The 18,930-nt window shown below is 42.7% G+C and overlaps 1 protein-coding gene across 1 annotated transcript in view; it reads left to right on the forward strand.

The window, feature by feature from the left end:
• Positions 1 to 18,930, forward strand: part of PPM1L (protein phosphatase, Mg2+/Mn2+ dependent 1L) — a 340,650-nt gene that overhangs the window by 311,137 nt on the left and 10,583 nt on the right. The window contains exon 3 of the mRNA XM_007518842.3: positions 15,125 to 15,286. Coding sequence (XP_007518904.1) covers positions 15,125 to 15,286 — 162 coding nt within the window. The remainder of the gene's footprint in view (positions 1 to 15,124; positions 15,287 to 18,930) is intronic.

Genomic DNA, 18,930 nt, shown 5'->3' on the forward strand with positions numbered 1-18,930 from the left:
GGTGCTTAATGTATTTAGATGGTCCCTCATTGGGTGCATAGATGTTAATAATTGTTAAGTCTTCTTGGCTGATTGATCCTCTAATCATTATGTAATGTCCTTGCCTATCTTTTATTACTTTATTTAATTTAAAATCTATCGTGTCTGAGATGAGAATGGCTGTTCCTGCCCTTTTTTGTGGTCCCTTAGCCTGTATGATAGTTTTCCATCCTTTCACTTTAAGTCTGTGTTTATCTTGTTGTGACAGATGGGATTCTTGCAAGCAGCATATGGTTGGGTTATGTTTTCTGATCCATCCCCCCACCCTGTGACTTTTGATGGGTGAGTTTAAGCCATTGACATTTATTGATATTATGGATTTAATGTATTGTAGTGCCACTGTTCAAAAAAAAATTTGTTTGCTCTGATATATTGCAAGTATTATAGTGATGTTCTTGTTTATAAGAGAACTTTCAGAACTTCTTTCAGGGCCGGCTTGGTGATGGTTGCCTCCTTTAACTGTTGTTTATCTAAGAAGGTTTTGATCCCTCCATCTAGTTTGAATGAAAGTCTAGCAGGATATATTATCCTTGGTTGAAACCCTTTTTCATTCAGGGCTCGATAGATATCTTGCCACTCCCTTCTGGCTTTTAGAGTTTGAGTGGAGAAGTCTGCAGTTAATCTTATGGGTTTTCCCTTGTATGTGACTTTTTGTTTCTCTCTTGCAGCCTTTAGGATCCTTTCTTTATCCTTACTTCTCATTGTGACTATGATGTGTCTTGGTGTCTTCAGGTCTGGGTTGATTCTGTTTGGTACTCTCTGGGCCTCTTGAATCTTGATGTCCTTTCTGTTATTCAGGTCTGGGAAGTTTTCTTCTATTATTTCCTCTAGAATGTTTGCTTCCCCTTCCTCTCTTTCTTCCTCTGGCAGGCCAATTATACGAATGTTAACTTCTTTTGAGATCATCCCATATGTCTCTGTTGTTGTTTTCAGTGTCTCTCAATCTCTTTTTAAGCTCTTTCACCTCTTTGTTTTCTCTAACTCATCCTCTATCTGACTAATTCTGTTTTCTGCTTCTATTAGTCTGCTTTCCCTTGCCTCAGCTTCTTTCTTCATTACAGCTATTTCAGCTTTCAGTTCTCTAATTGCCTCAAGATAATCAGTATTTTCCTTGGGGGTCTCAACTGTTGTTTCCCTAATACTGCCATTCCTTTCCTCCAATGTTGTTTTCATTTCTGTGATTAATAAGTTAATTTTGCTTGCATACTTTTCTTATCTATGGTTACTTCTGGCTGATTTGTAGTTTCTTCTTGGCTCTTGTCTTCATTCACTGGAGTAGCAGTTTTATTTGTTTTTGATCTACCCATTTTTTTGATTTATGTGTTTCTTTTTTTTTATGCTCTGTTGTTCCTCAGTTGTTGTTTCTTGAGTACAAGTAACCCTGTACTAAATACCTTTATGACAGTTGCAGTCACCAACCTCAGGAATTACAGTAGCAACTGAAGCAAGTATTGAAGTAGTTTAATCATTACCAGTTGGCTAAACAATTTCTCCAATCCATGAAAAAATAGTAACCAAATCCCAGTGAAGAAAGAGAAAAGAAAGGATAGCAAGAATAGACAGTTATGCAAATCTACTATCCACTGTATATTCTAGGGGTAACAAGAGGGGAAAGGGAACTAGAGCAGAGATACACACATAGAGAGTCCACTCTGAGTCAGATATCTTCCCCAAAATTATTCACAAATTCAGACAGGCAAAGAAGAAGGAAGAAGTGTATGACAAGATTAAATAAAAAGAGAGAGAGGGAGAGACAAGAGAGAGAAAATGGCAAAGATAAGAAAAAGAGCTGTAATTAAAGAGCAGTGAAAGGAAATTTCCAAATGTGTATCAGTGAATTCAAAAAAGCACACTGTTTGTTGGTGTGGGGGCTGGGGGCTGGGGGCTGTGACTTTGGAAGCTGTAGGATTAAGGAAGAAGGGATGACAAGAATGAGAAAAAGAAAAAAAAGAAAGAGAGAGAGAGAGAAAAAAAAAGAAAAAGATAAGAAAAAGAACAGTCATAAAAGGGCAGTGAAAGGAAAGGGTTTTTTTTTAATGTATTTATTTTTAATTATTTAATTGGCTATGCGGGGTGAGGTGGAGGGGGTTGGCTACTTAGAAAGAAAAAAGGCCAGAGGTTTCAGAAGGGTATAGACTTAAAATTAATGATACTCCGTGGTGGGACAGGAATTTGGTAAAGAAAAGGACTGGTTATGGGGGGGGGGGGGGGGCGGGAAGGAGGTATACTTGAAAATTAAAAGGAAGAATAAAATTTTTTTTTCCTTTTTTTTTTCCCCTTTTTTCCCTACTCTAATTCTTAACCCAAATTAAGTTATAGTCACCCCCTTGGTGTCGCCGCTAGGACCCCTTATTGGCTGGCCTGCTAAAGGCAGAAAATCCTGCCGTTTCCAGGAGATGTGGTCAGAGCTCAGCCACCAGCAGCTTCTCAGTCTGCCATCTTCCGGGCGTTAATTTCCATATTTAGATCAGCATATTTGGGGGCTCATTAAACCAGAGGTTGATCTCATCATTGCTTAAAAAAAATATTTAAACATCTTTACTCAATTTGTTTGGCTAATTTCTGTTCATTAAGAAAAATTCAGACACCTCATACTTCTGCAGGAGAGTTTCTGTGCTTGCTTCTCACATTTAATCACAATTAAATTGTTTTCCTTATTACTGTTCTACAATTTTAAGAGATGACATTATGTCCCTCAGGACAAAGAGATTGGAACTGGAAGTGATTATATAATGCTTAAAGAATAAGGAAAGACAACTTCCAGATGGTTTTGCTCATGTGGAGTGTAGAAAATTGAAATGCATCAACTTGCAATAAATAAATAAATAAATGGAAGCAGAGGAGGAACAGAAAAAACAGCCCACCTATCTCTCAGATTTTGTAAGAACTATGGTAGTGATCATTGGTGGGGTAGGGGTACAGAACTTTGCTTGGGGGTGACGTATGGAACTTTATTCCTATAATCTTATAAGCCACTATTAAGTCACTAAGGAAAAAAATTGAATTGAATTTTAAAATGTCTGTGGGGTCAGGAAATAATTGCTTTCCTTTGCTCTCTCCCTGGCAACTGTCAAGGTATGACTTTCCACCTAGTGGGTGAATTTTTTTTTTTTTTAGTTCCTGGAATGCCTGGCATAGCAGGAAGTGCTTGCTACAGACCCCTGAAATACAAGAATTCCTTTATTCTACTGGTTAGCCAACAGATTGGCTCAGGGTACACACACTTCAGTTACAAGCTCAACAAGCATCTTGTGGCCTGCCAGTCAGGAACAATGCCACCACCTTGGTATTCATATCCTTTCAGGGCTGGTATGAGGGCTGCCAGGCAATCATGGATGCCATGTGGAGGTAGCCATCTGCCTCACATCCAGTCTGCAGTTTTGCCTTGTCTGTCAGCTAAACCAGCTCTTTGTGAACAGAGTTCCTACAATGTTTATTTATTTATGTGTGTATTTATTACACATTCCCCCCACCCCCACAGTCCTAAATAAAATTTATTTGCATGAATCTTTAATGTTTCATTTCTAGACAGAGGTTTATTTCATTACATTCATCTGGGAAATAGATTGGTGACAAGTGAAGAAAAATCAACCTTCAGAAGCCAGTAAGACCCAAACTCGCCATGTGTAATCTTATTCAAAGTATTCCAAGTCTTTATTAGCTTTATTTCAGAGTGGCTTCAAAGTCCTTTCCAGAGATGCTGAGAGTGGTGCTTAGATGTGTGGAGGCTGTGTTAGAATAGGAAGTGCTCTTGTTTTCTCAGTTCAAACACTGCCTCCTACAATTTAGTTCTTAAACAATCAGAAGGTCCCAAGTGGATTTAAACCCTGCTTGGGTATAGAATGTCTTCTTAGCTGACCTGGCCATTGTTACTCCAAAACTACTACCAGGAGTACCTGGTGAGACAATACACAGACATACTCAAGCCAACAAAGAGGTTAAAGAAAACATTTATCCTGTGGCCAAAGAAGGAAAAGGAGAACTGATGCTGGGGGGTGGGGGGAGATGCCCGCTTGCACAGATGGCTGAGGAACAGCAAACTTATAGTTTGCTATAAGTTTAGACCAATATTTGCTAAGCATTAACAGAAGAGTACAGTGGAGGGTGAATTCACTGCTGTGAGCTGGTTGTGCCCTCAAAATAGCAGGGCAGTGGGACAGCTACCCACACACTGCTTCTCTCACTTCAGGACAGTAAGACATGCACCAGTCAAAGTGTTTCAAATATTCTAGAAAGACCTAAAAGCAGGACAGGAGTGGCACAGCCTCCTTTGTTCATGTAGCTCAAGAGCCAGTTTAAACTGTTGGGGACCTTTAAGTGGCAGGGCTTTCTTTTAATTCTTGGGAAATAGGAGTATTACCCAACAGAGGCTCAAGCGAACAGTCAGGGTTATGACAAGATTGTGGGATAAGAGGGGGTACAATTCCATACAGTTCCCACCACCAGAGTTCTGTGTCCCATCTCCTTCATTCTTCCCTATTCTTTATCCATCTGGGAGTATGGACCAAAATTCTTTTTGGGATGCAGAAGGTAAAAGATCTGGCTTCTGTAATTGCTTTTCCTCTGGACATGGACATTGGCAGGTGGGTCCATACCCCTAGCCTGTTTCTACCTTTCCCTAGTGGGTCAAGGTTCTGGGGCCAGAGAGTGAGGTTCCAGGACACATTGGTAAGGTCATCTGCCCAGGGAAGTCATGATGGCATCACAGTAGCATCTGCAGTTTAGAGACTAAAAGACAGTGAGATATAAACCAAGACAAATTTTAAACAGCATTTTGTATACCGTACCTGAAATGTTTCAGTGGATATCTAGCTTGTACTTTACTATGCTGGAAGCAAATATAAGCTGTCAAAAAAAAAAAAAAAAAGCTTAAATGATATTATTTGCAGCCAAAATTCTATTCTCACACTCCTGATGTGATTTTATCTTAGAGAAAATGTTCAAAGCCTGGGGGCCAGGCAGTGACATGCCCAGTTGAGCATGCATGCTACCAGGTGCAAGGACCTAGTTTCATGAATGGTGAAGCAGGTCTGTAGGTGTCTCTCTTTCTATCTCCTCCTTCCCTATGAATTTCTCTCTACCCTATCAAATAAAAAGAAAGTAGGGAAAGAAGGGGAAAAAATGTCCACTAGGAGAGGTGGCTTCATTGTGTGTAGGTACTAGGCACCAGAGATAACCGCAGTAGCAATTAAAAAAATTTTTTTTAATATTAAAAGCCTGATCAAGAGTGTGTCAGACCTGGCTTCAAATTTCAACTTTCCTGCCCCAGAACTGTGTGGTCTTGAGGGGTTCTTTATCCAAATCTACACAATTGGCTAGATAAGGATGAGGGTAGTGAGGGTAGTTTGGCCATGTACCTTGCAGGACTTTTTTTGTGAAACTGAGTAAGATCAGATATGTGTGGACAGCAAACACACAATAAAGTCTGGCCCATTATAAGTTGTTTAGTTAGTGCTATTTTATTTTGTGACTTGAGATTTTACCATCTTGTGTACACACACACCCCTCCTCTGTATACACACACACACACATATACACACAAACACACACACACACACACACACACACACACACCTCCTCTGTCCTGGCATCTACTCTGCAGTGGAAAGAACTTGGGGAAGTGGCTCTCCCTCGTCCAGGTTTGTTGATGTTGCCCTCCTAGCCCACTATGGTCAATCATGGAGGACCAAACTGATGGGGAACTGGTATTTCCTGTTTTCCATATGGAAAGTAAGAATTTTTTTATTTATTATCTTTATTTATTGGATAGAGACAGCCAGAAATCAAGAGGGAGGGAGAGAGACAGAGAGACACCTGCAGCCCTGCTTCACCACTCATAAAGCTTTCCCCCTGCAGGTGGGGACCAGGCTCGAACCCGGGTCCTTGTGCACTGTATTACATGCGCTCAACCAGGTGCGCCACCACCCAGCCCCCTGGAAAGTAAGAATTTATAGAATGATATAAAGAAGCCCATGTTTTGCTGAGAAAGATATTGAGGTAAGAGCAAATGCAGGCTGTTCATGTGGACCCTGAGCAATGTCTGAGTACATTCACAAGTGTCACAGCTTTGGGCTGTTGACATTTGCCTTAGCATTGGACCAGGATCTGGGACTGGAGGGAAGGCATAGGGACAGGCCTGGGCTGGAAGTTCCCCTTCCTCACTAACGTGTCTGTGAGCATGTGTCAATGGGAGATCCATTGACTAACATGAGAAAAGGAGAGAAAGATCACACCAGAGCATCTCTCTGGCACATTGCAATGCCAGGGATCAAACTCAAGACCTCATGCTTGAGACTGCAGTGCTCCAATCACTACACCCCCTCCCAGGGCTGTGTGTCTCCACAGACTGATAAATAGCCTGCTTTTTTGCTACCACTGAGTCCAGTCACGGTAATATATGGAAGTGTGGTATTAAACTATCATGGCAATATCTGGAAGTGTGGTATTAAACTGTCATTGGTAATATCTGTGGTATTGAACTGTCATGGTAGTATCTGGAAGTATGGTATTTAACTGTGTTATCATTCTCTGAGCAAGACACCCAGGGCTTAACATAAGGTCAGAGCAAGGCCCAAAGAACAGTGGGTATTTGTTTATTCCTTGTGTTGATTCATTTACTCAGCAAATACAGCATGCTGTGATGGTCTAGATGTACTCATGATAGGAAGGAAAATGGGCAGAGAATATTCCTGCCCTTGCGAGGTTTGCCTTGTTGGGACAGGCTGACATTTAATAAGACATTTCAATAAGTAAACAAGAGATTGCATACTTGCATGTGGTATGAGTAATAAAGGAAATAAGGAAAGGAAACACCTTGTCAGAGAAAACCTCTGAAGATAATTGGGCAGTCCTGGACTCAGACATCTCCATTTGTCAGTCAGCCAATGTCAGTGGCAGGGAAGTAGATGAAGCAGTGGAAACATTGCATGCAGACACCCACAACAGATTCAGGTGTGGCAGCCAACCCACACAGGGCCTGGGCCAACCAAACTCACCTGCTGCTCACACAACAATGACCTGGGACCAGAGTCATCATGCTCAGAGCAAGAGAACTGGAAGGGCTTTGAGATATATTTTAGAGGCAAGAATGGCAGAACTTAGTGATGGATTGGATATCAAAAATGAAAACAAGGGGTTTGGGGATTAGCACAGAGGGTTAAGCACACATGGCACAAAGTGCAAGAACCAGCGAAAGGATCCTGGTTCAAGCCCCAGCTCCCCACCTGCAGGGGGGTTGCCTCACAAGCGGTGAAGCAGGTCTGCAGGTGTCTATCCTTCTCTCCCCCTTTCTGTCTTCCCCTCCTCTCTTGATTTCTCTCTGTCCTATCCAACAACAGTGGCGTCAGTAACAACAACAATAACCACAACAACAATAAAAACAAGGACAAAAGGAAAAATAAATAAATAAATATTTTTTTAAAAGAATGAAAACAAGGGAACAACTACAAAGAAACTCTCAATTTGAGCAACTAAGTAGGTTGTGTTGCCGTTTTCTAAGACTAGAAATTTAAATAGCTTTCAAACCCACTCAACTGGGACATTGAAGTCTAGTCAATGAATTTGCCTTTCACTTTTTAAATTTGTTTATTATCTTTATTTTATTGGATAGAGACAGCCAGAAATCTAGAGGGAAGGAGGTGATAGAGAGGGAGACAGAGAGACAATCTGCTTCACCACTCGCAAATTTTCCCCTGTAGGGGGAACTGGGGGCTCTAACTTGGGTCCTTCCACATTGTAACGTGTGCTCTACCAGGTGCACCACCACCACCCCTCCTTTCTTCTTCTTTTTTTTTTTTTTTTTAGAGAGACTACAGCACTGAAGCTTCTTTCAGTGTGGGGGCTGGGTTCAAACCTGGGTCACTCATATGACAAAGCAGTGCACTAGACAAGTCAGATATTTTGCCAATCCCAGTTTTTGTTTATTTGTTTGCTCCTGTTTTTACATTTTTTATTCATTTCATGAGATGTACAGTATTTGGAATTTATCAGAAAACAAGCCTAAATGTAAGTTCAGCTACCCTAGCTAGAAGAAAAGGAATCAAATATAAGGATGTTAACAATTATCAGAAACACTTCAATCTATCCACTCATAAGTTTTACTTAAGAATTTTTCATTTTCCTTGGGTAAATCAAATACATCCTTTGGTGGTATATTTTCATGCCTTTCTTCTTTAAACTTCCTCAAGTTATTCTAGTTCTGTTGGCGTCTTTTCTATGAAATCATTACTAAAGTCATTAATCATTCTTATCAGAAGATAACAAAGATAACAAGGGAATATCATCTATATCATCACTTGAATATTTAATTTTAAATCATGTTTAGTCATTTTTCTGCTCTAAAACTGTTGTTTTCAGTTAGTCCTTGGACCTTATCAATAGCTAAATTCTTAGCCAAAAATGCAGCATCTTCTGTACACGTTTTGGCAGCTGACTTCTTTTTTTTATATATAATTTTTATTTATAAAAAGGAAACACTGACAGAAACCATAGGATAAGAGAAGTACAACTTCACACAATTCCCCCCAGAACTCCGTATCCCATCCCCTCTCCTGATAGCTTTCCTATTCTTTATCCCTCTGGAAGGTGACTTCTGTTACTATCAACTGTGATTGTCCCAGAAAATGGGGGTTGACTAGAAGTTACACCTAGTCCATGTGGTAAAGCCAGATTTTTCCCACCTGCTGGTAGAATAGGTCTATTAAGTCCATATCCTAAATATTCATTCCCATTGAGTATTTCTGACTGTCAGGAATTTCTTATTAGCATACTTGACCATAGACACATTCTAATAGGTAGCTGTTATTTCTGATGAGACTTTGTAAGATCGACAGCTCTGTTGAAGAAATGTGATCTGGTTATAGATAAAGGTAGAAGTAACAAATTCTGAATGGAATGTGAAAAGCTTTGTTACTTCGCCATTCTTTCACACGTAGTAATTGTGATGTTGTCTAAGGACTGTGCTAAGACTTATCCAGAACTGCATCTAGTAGCACAAGTGTCTGTTCTAGGTCTTTGTATGCTACCAGTTGATCAGCTTATATAAAATCCATTCAAATTCAACTTCGGAACACTGACTGGGAAATAGGAAGTCTTTCCTAGTAATGTTCCTTTGGAGACTTTACCGAAGTTATCAATAGATTGTCCAGACAAGAATTTCTGGTTTAATTCATCTGTTAGATGGCTTTACTAACTTGGATGGGAGTAAATATGCTTCATCCCATTTTTTTTTATCAAGCATTCTTTGATTAGGTGCATATTTTTCAAAGTTGCTTGATCGTGAGAACTCTGAGCGTTGTTAAATTCTCCAGTACTTCGTTCACTAAGTTGGTATCTATTTGTTGTTTTATAATTAATTAAAAGGGGGAATGGACAACCAGAGCCATTTTTTTTAATGTAACTTCTGACATTTCTATTCATGGAAGCATGTTCCCATGCACAGGGACCCCGGGCCCCATATGCAGGGGAAGCTTCACGCAATGTTTCAGGTGTCTCTTTCTTCTCCCTGCTCTCTCTCTTTCTTTCTCTCTCTCTCTCTCTCTTCCCTCTGTTTCTCTCTGTATCTATCAAAAATAAACAGAAGTGAATTTTCTTAAATGTATCATATATTTTTAATTATCTTTATTTACCAGATAGAGACAGCCAGAAATCAAGAGGGCAGGGGATGAGAGAGAGAAGAGATATGGAGATAGCTGCAACACTGCTTCACCACTCACAGTTTTTCCCCTGCAGGTTGGGACTGGGGGCTCAAACCCGGTCGTTGCACATTGTAACATGTACACTCAGCGAGGTGCACCAACAGCCAGCCCCATAATTTTTTTTTAAAAAAAGTCTTCCATGGCAGTTCAATACAGCTAACTGGTCATGGTAGCACTGCTTTGGCTGAAATGAGGGTGGAGATAGGTTACTGGCCACCCAGCTGGGTCCTCCACTTCGTCATATGTAGGCCCCAAAGGACACTTGGGCCTCCTGAAATACAAGGAATGACTACTAGACTTTGAACTTTAGGAATGCCAATATGCTGGCAACATGCCAATAGGCTGGCAACATCGTGACCCCAAATATCAGGAACATGATGTCTCACTGTCTGCACAGGAGAAGAGGGAGATGGACTAATCTGCTAAGCACCGAACTTGTATGCCTAAGGCCCTTGATCCAATCCTGAGCACCACGTTATATCAGAACTGAGCAGTGTTCCCATCTCTTTCTCCATATCTTCTTTTTTCATTTAAAAATAAATAAATCTCAAAAGAAAAAGAGAAAAAATAGAGACCGTGCTAAGAGTGGTATTGATATATGGTCTCCAAGTCAAGTAATCTCCTGGAAAACATTGTTTTTCTATTTCACCTTTCAAGGTCTAAGAATATGCCTTATAGGAGGATCCCATCAAAATGTGGTTTTTCTTTTTCTTTTTAATAGTGTCATAAAGGGATGTTGTATTTTGTCAAAGGCTTTCTCTGCATCTATTGATATGACCATGTGGTTTTTGGTCTTGCTTTTATTGATGTGGTGGATCATATTCATTGATTTACATATATTTAATCAACCTTGCATCCCTGGGATAAACCCCACTTGGTCATGATGAACAGTCTTTTTAATAAACTGCTGTATCCAGTTGGCTAGAATTTTGCTCAATATTTTAGCATCTATCTTCATTAGAGATATGGGTCTGTAGTTTTCTTTTTTGGTTGTGTCCCTGTCTGCTTTTGGTATCAAAAGAGTGATGTTGGCTTCATAGAAGCTGGAAGGGAGTATACCAGTGTCTTCAATCTTTTGGAAGACTTTTAAAAGTAGAGGTATTAGTTCTTCTTTGAAGGTTTTGTAGAATTCATTTGTAAAACCATCTGGTCCAGGACTTTTATTCTTGGGAATGTTTTTGATAACTGTTTCAATTTCATTAGCTGTGATGGACCTGTTCATATTATCTAGTTCCTCTTTATTTAATTTTGGAAGTTCGTAGGTATGTAGGAAATCGTCCATTTCTTCCAGGTTCTCTAGCTCGGTGGCATATAGTTGCTCATAGAAGCCTCACATGATATATTGAATTTCCTTAACTAGTGTTTGGATGTTAACCTCATTATTTTGTGCTTCAACCTTTGGGGGGCTTTTAGCTGGATTTTTGTCTGGGTTCATTTCTCCAATATTCATATTGGTTTAACCATCTATATAGTATGTTATGAGGTCGCTCTCTCAGAGCTTTTCAAATTACTGATCACTCTTGCCTGGATTGACTTGTGTCTAAGTAAAATACTTAAAGGGTTCACAGTTGTGGAAAATAACAGTTGTTTCAATATTATTTTAATCCCTGGGCTGCAGCACAGTGACTTTAAAGGCCTCTTTTGTTCTTTTTCTTCCCTGTAGGCTATGGGAGCCTGAAGGCTTTTAAACTATAAGTAGGCTTCTTAGTTTAATCCCTTACTCCTGACCAAGGGATAAAGCAGGGTGGGGGAGAGATAATACAGTGGTTATGCAAAGAGACTCTCACACTTCAAGGATCCAAAGCTCCAGGCTCAATTCGGCTTCTCTGCCAAGCCAGACAGCACTGCTGGGCCCTGTGAGTTTCTAAACAAGACCCGTTTCTAGTCTGTAGATTCTTAGGCAACTATTCACTATGTTATCATCAGGAGAACAACATGGAAAGGCTCCCACCACACAGCCCCACTGCTAGACCACCGAGGTGAAGATCTTCTGTGTTTCCTGCTCAGTTTTCTGTCCCCCGGTGTCAGCACAGGGCCTCCCCGTGCTGCTCCAGCCTCTGAGGGCTGTAGCAATGGAGACTCATAGTTGCATTTGGTGAGTCTTAGGGGAGTCCTCTCCTCCCTTCAGCAGTCTTTTTGTTGGTAAAACAGACTGGAAGTGGTGCCTCAACAGGTAAACTGCCGGACTGTTAACAGCCATTTAATCTCTCCCTAGGCTCCTCTCTGTCCACAAGCCACACGTGTTTGCACTCACTGGTGATTTGGTGGGTTCCTGAAGTCATGAAGTCATTCTAGTCCTGCCTTGTTTCAGTCCCAGTTGATCTCTTTTGGTATTCCTAGTTGACCTGGGAGAGGAGATGAGAGAAACATAGCTGCTGCTGCTGCTGCTGCTGCTGCTGCTGCTGCTTCGTAGCCCCGCCTCCAGAAGTCCGACCCAAAATGGGATTTTTCAATAGGACTGATATGATAGAACTAAATATAATGGCTATGCTCTTAAATCAATGATAAGAACAATAGAACCAATATAATAACTGAGTAGGCTTATGATCTCCTTGCTTTTTAATGCCAACCTGAGTCATTGTTTATATCTATTTAAGAATGTGGTCTTTTGGTTGTTGTTTGAAGATGAAAGAGCTACTTGGGTGCAGTTTCCATTTGTTGTGGCATATGGCCTTCTTAATGAGGAGAATATAAACAAAGACTAATTGCTGCCCAGCTTTAGCTAGGAAAGGCATTATCAATGTAAAGCAGGTGCTTGATAGGCTGTGCACTTCCGCAGGTGTTGGTCTACTCAGAGAAGGGAACAGGGAGAAAGCAGCAGGACTGGACAGAGGCCACTGGCAAGTAGTAAGGGCCATCCAGCAGCCCAGACGCCCACCTCCATTTGCCTGGCTCTGTTCTCATTCCAAGGAGAAGGTAACTAGAATGCTGGTGTCTTTTTTGGGCTCCATGCAGGCATGTCCCTGCTTCCTTTCTGACTCTGACCCCACAGCCCCACATTCTGTCTGCCTAGGCCTCATTCTTGTCATCCTTGGAGGTCAGTGAAGTTCCCATCACAACCCTGGGCTGATGTGAGGGGGTCTCCAGGGGCCACCCCTGTGGGTGGAGTTCTTGTCTTCCTCCAAGAATGAATTCAGGAACAACACAGTGATGGGGATTAAGTAGAGTTTAAAATTCCTACGAGACACAATTCAGGTGTGCCAGGAAACTGTTTATTAAGAACGTAAGAAAGAAAGGGGTCGGGTGGTAGCACAGCGGTTTAAGTACACGTGGCACGAAGCACAAGGACTAGCATAAGGATCCTGAGCTCTCCACCTGCAGGGGAGTTGCTTCACAAGTGGTGAAGCATGTCTGCAGGTGTCTCTTCTTTCTCTGCCCCTCTCTGTCTTCCCCTCCTCTCTCCATTTCTCTGTCTGATACAACAATAACTACAACAACAATAAAACAACAAGGGCAACAAAAGGGAAAATAAGTAATACTTTTTTTAAAAGAAGGAAAGATGAGAGTATTTCAGCAGAATTTAAAGAGACAAGACACTTCACACTTCACCAAGAGTGAGTAAGAGGGCACCTCCTGACATGCCAGGAAGTGAGCTGAGCAAAAAAAGAATTATTGAACTCTCCTCTAGAAAGGGCTCTCCTTCTGATCCCTGTCCCCTCTCTTCAGAGCCCAAGTGGATAGTGTAGCTGAGTTGGCATTCTTGGGTCTGTCTGACTCTTTGCCAAGTGGGGTTGGTATGGGCAATATTTGCCATGGTCTTCAGGTGGCAGGTCCTGGGTCAGCAGATGCTGTTCCTAGATGTTGTTGCCATGGTCAGGTGATGCTGGTACCAGTGAATGTTCCACTGCTGTAATAAGTCAGGAGTCCTCTTTTGTAATTTGACCATTGTTGTTATTGTCCTATTCTTTTACAGTTGAGTGAAACATTCCTAGAGTTGTACAACCTCAGTAGCTTTCCCATGTATCTGAGCCTGTGTGGTTTTTTGTTTGTTTGTTTAATGAAGTGGAAATATTGACAAGACCATAGTATGAGAGCGGTACAAATGCACACAGTTCCCACCACCAGAACTCTGTATCCCATCCTCTCCCCTGATAGCTTTCCCATTCTTTATCCCTCTGGGAGTATGGATCCAGGGTCATTATGGGGTACAGAAGGTGGAAGGTCTAGCTTCTGTAATTGCTTCTCTGCTGACTATGGGCATTGATCCATACTCCCATCCTATCTCTCTCTTTCCCTAGTGGGGCAGGGCTCTGGGGAAGCGGGGCTCTAGGACACATTGGTGGAGTCATCTGCCCAGGAAAATCAGGTTGGCATTAAGGTAGCATCTGGAACCTGGTAGCTGAAAAAGAGTGGGCCTGCGATCTTAATTGCTTTTCCATCCACCCATGAGCTTGGCAAGAGTCTCTGTCTCCTAGACCTTGACATGGGCCATCCAGCCCACCTGTCTTTGCTGTCACACTCCAGAAGCAGCTGCTTCACTGCTCCTGGGGCCCCACAGACCTTGCTTTTGGCACCTGTCCTTTGCTGGCTCCTGCACAGCCTCCAGGTGAGAAGCCCACTCTGTCTCTCCACATCCCACCCTTCAAGGAGCTTCATAGAAGTAGCACCAGCAGGAAGCTGGGAGCATTTATCAGTATCCTATGATGCCCAACTGATCTCGATTCTCTCCTCACCCCATTTCAATGCAATGTGTGTTTAAACTAAGAGGCACAAAGACAAAAATAATCTGTGAAAATGAGAATGTTACCTTGGTTGACTGCAGTGACACTCTAACATGGCTCAGAAAATTGGCCGTCAGATTTGGTGAGTGTCGTCATTCATGGACGAACAGCCGTCGTTCTGGAGTGCTGCCACCCAGATCTCATCCAAGAGAATTCTTATGTCTTACGCTGAGTCTTGCATGTGCACAATCTCACTATTCCCAGCCACTTTTTCATTCAGAGACAAACACACACACACACACACACACACATCAGAGCACCAGAGATTCCCAAGTGGTGCTGGAACTGGGACTGGACCTGGACCATGCAAGGCACAGCAGGTGCCCTTCCCAGTGAGCACCAGAAGCCATTTTAATGACTACAGAGTCCTGCGGAGCTGGTAAGATAGCTCACCTGGTAGTGTACCTACTTTCTCATGAACACAGCCCCGGTTAGAGCCCAGCCACAGTGGAAGAAGCTTTGGTGCTGTGGCATCTCTCTCTCCCCTTCTCTCTGTCTTTCTCTCTCTCTCTCTCGCGCTCTCTCTCGCGCTCTCTCTCGCTCTCTCTGTCTCTCTAAGTGGCCTGGAGCAGTGAAACTCTAGTAATGAAAAATAAAATGAATCTGAGCAGCAGCTGGACCTCTGAGCACAGCTGACCCCCTGCCCTGCCCCTCCCCCCTGTTTTCCAGGTACCACATGTCTGATCGCACTCCTGTCAGATAAAGACCTCACGGTGGCCAACGTGGGTGACTCACGCGGGGTCCTGTGTGACAAGGATGGGAACGCCATCCCTTTGTCTCACGATCACAAACCCTACCAGCTGAAGGAGAGGAAGCGGATCAAGAAAGCTGGTGAGTGCCCCAAGCAGCTAGGCCCTGTGTGCCTGGGCATGGACTCTGGGCCAGCCCCCAGGCAGGAGCTGCAGCTGGGGGATCCAGTCTTTCCTCACCCCACCCCACATTTTCCCCACACTCATACTTCTTCATAGCCAAAGATGCTGGGGGGTGGGGCTTTTAGTTTAAAAGCAAGTGAGACCTTTGGGCCCTGCTTTGCCTCATTCTCACCTCTTCTCACACCCTACACACCATACCAAGCGCTAGTCATCCCCTAAGTGAGCCTGGCTTCAGTACCTCTGTGCTTTGCAGGCAATGAGCCTGCTATCTGCAGGCCTCCCATAACGTATCCTTTAAGACGTTAGGACTGATGAAATAGCTCACCTGGATGGTGTGCTGCTTTGCCATGTGTGCAACCCAGATTCTAGCCTGGCCCCTACAGCACTGAAGGAAGCTTTGGTGCTATGGTCTTTCACTCTTGTTCTGCCTCTGTCTCTGTCTCTATTTAAAAAAAAAAAAAGAAGAAGAAGAAGAAGAAGACTCCTCCATTTAAGGGTATCCTATGAGAAGCCTTTCCTGTAACACTGTGCTAAAGATGCCCCCAGTCTGGGTTAGATGCCACTGTCACCTCTAACCCCCTCACCCCTTGCCCCACGTAGACCTCTTGGGTCCTTTTTCATGGAGTGTGGATCTACCTCTTACCTGTCTTGCCTTCCCGGCTGGGCTCTTTGGGGACAGGAACTTGACCTTCTCCATCTTTGTACTTCCAGCACCCAACACCCAGCCTGGCATATAATGAAATACTTAAGCTGTGTGAGAGGGAGTCCTTTTGTCATTCAGTTTTTACTTAGGATGGAATTTTTTAAATAAATATTTTATCTTTTTTTAAATTTTATTCATTACTGAATAGAGACAGAAAAAAATTGGGAGGGGAGGGGGAGATAGAGAGGAAAAGAGACAGTGACACCTGCAGCCCTATTTCATCACTCCTGAAGCTTTCCCTCTACAGGTGGGGACCAGGGGCTTGAATCTGGGTCCTTGTGCACTGTGGTGTGTGCACTTAACCAGGTGCACCACCACCTGGCCCCCTTGGGATAGAAACTTACATTCTGTGGGGCCTGGTGGTGGTGCACCTGATAGAAAGTGCAAGTTACTGAGCCCCCGGCTCCCCACCTGCAGGGGAGTCTCTTCACAAGCGGTGAAGCAGGTCTGCAGGTGTCTATCTTTCTCTCCCCCTCTCTGTCTTCCCCTCCTCTCTCCATTTCTCTCTGTCCTATTCAACAATGACGACATCAATAGCAACAACAATAATAATTAAAAAACCAAGGGCAACAACAGGGAAAATAAATAAATATATATAAAAGAAAAGAAAGTGCAAGTTACTATGCCCAGACACCCTAGTTCAAGCCCCCAGTTCCCGCCTGCAGAGGGCAAGCTTCATGAGCAGTGAAACAGTGCTACAGGTGTCTCTGTCTATCTCCCCTTCTCTTTCTCTCTCCCTCTCTCTCTTTTTATTGCTACCAGAATTATCACTGGGACTCAGTGCCAACATTACTAAGTTACTGCTCCTGGCAGCCATTTTTTCCTCTTTTTTTTTTCCATACTATTTTATTTGATGGGACAGAAAGAAATTGAGAGAGGTAGGGATATAGAGGAGAGAGAAAGAGAAATGCCTGCGTACTGCTTCACAGTTTGTGAAGCTTCCCACCTGTAGGTGAGTAACGGGCTTAAACCTGGGTCCTTGCACATGGTAATGTATACACTTAATGGGTGTGCCATCACCCAGGCCCCCCTTCCCTCTTAGTTCCTCTCTGTCTTATCAAATAAGAGAAAGGAAAAAATAGCCTGTGGGAGTAGTAGGCTCATTGTGCAGTCACTAAGCCCCAGCCTTAAACCTGGTGGCAATAATAAAAGAAATAAAGGGTGGTCTGGGAGGTGGTGCAGTGGTAAAGCTTTGGACTCTCAAGCATAAGGTCTCGAGTTCAATCCCTGGCAGCACAGGTGCCAGAGTGATGTCTGGTTCTTTCTCTCTCCTCCTATCTTTCTCATAAATAAATAAAATCTTTTTAAAAAAATAAAGAAAAGAAAGGAACAGTGGGGGTGGAGAGAGAAGAGAGAGAGATTTCAGCACAGGAATAGGGCAGGTAGTAGTTCACCTAGTAGAGCTGTTACCTTGTACAAGGACCTGGGTTCAAGTCCCTGGTCCCCACCTGCAGGGGGTAATTTTCATGAATAGTGGAGCAGTACTATAGATATGTCTCTTTATCTCTGTCTCCTTATCCATTTCTATCAGAAAAAAAATAAATATTAAAATAAAATAAAATAAAATTTATATTCCAAATTTGGGGTAGAGTGGGAAATGGAATAGGCAGACATTGCAATAAAATAAAGGAGTTAGCACAAGTCAGCTACTAGTATATTATAAGCTGGTAACACTGTGGAGAGACATAAAGCAGGGGAGGGGACAGAGAATGTCGAATGTCAGGGTGGTAACTATGGGCCTCTGAGGTGACACAGCAAGAGAGATTCAAAGGAAGAAGATAAGTTGCTGACTGCATTGTTTAATTCAGTTGGGGAGTGGGGAGGGATTCTTTCCTACCTGTAGCGGGGTGAATCCTTTCCTTCCCCTGACTTGCAGGATGTGCTAGGCTCAGAGTTTCTGTACCCTGGACCTCTGACCAGCATGTTTCCCCACTGCCTGTTGTCATGTGTGGATTGATCCTCAGCCTTTACCTTTACGAGTCTTCTTCTTCCCAGAACATAATCAACACTTGTGTGTTCACAAGAGGGAAATATTCTACTGAACCAAAAAGTACTGATTCCTTTTTTTTTTTTTCATCCTCCTACTTCAGTGATTGCCTAATCCATAGGACTCTTTCTTTTTTAATTATCTTTATTTAGTAGATAGAAATAGCCAGAGATTGAGATGTGGGGAGAGAGAGGGAGAGAGGTACAGAGAGACACTTGCAGCCCTGCTTCACCATTTGCAAAGCTTTCCCCCTGCAGATGGGGACTGAAGGCTCGAACCTGGGTCCCTGCACATTGTAACAAGTGTGCTCAATCATGTGTGCCACCACCTGGCCCCAGGACTCATTTTTTTTAAATTAAGGGGATAGTAGATTTCAGTACAGTTGTTGACATGTGGGTAAAATTTCTCATCTCACCATAATAGGTCTCTGGAAAACACTGTCATCCCCAGCCTAAGTCTTTTTCCACCATCATGCACCAGGACCCCAAATGCCCCCTCCTTCCCCTCTCTCCCAGAGTTCTTTGTTTTAATGCAATATACCACACCCAGACCAAGTTTTATTTCATGTTTCCCCTTTCTGTCTCTGTTTCTTAAGTTCTACCCGTGAGTAAGATCATCTCATATTCATCCTTCTCTTTCTGGCTAATCTCACTTCACATGAAGTTCCATCCAAGATGAGGTGAAGAAAGTGAAATCACCATTTTTAGTAGCTGAGTAGTATTCCATTGTGTATATAGACCACAACTTTCTCAGCCACCCATCTGTTGTTGGACACCTGGGTTGCTTCCAGGTTTTGGCTATTACAGATGTGCTACTAAGAACATAGGTATACACACACACCTCTTTGGATGGGTGTGTTGGGTTCCTTAGGATATATCTCCAGGAGAGGAATTGCAGGGTCATAGGGTAGGTC

This window comes from Erinaceus europaeus, chromosome 1 (assembly GCF_950295315.1).
Source record: "Erinaceus europaeus chromosome 1, mEriEur2.1, whole genome shotgun sequence".
In the NCBI taxonomy this organism is placed as follows: domain Eukaryota; kingdom Metazoa; phylum Chordata; class Mammalia; order Eulipotyphla; family Erinaceidae; genus Erinaceus; species Erinaceus europaeus.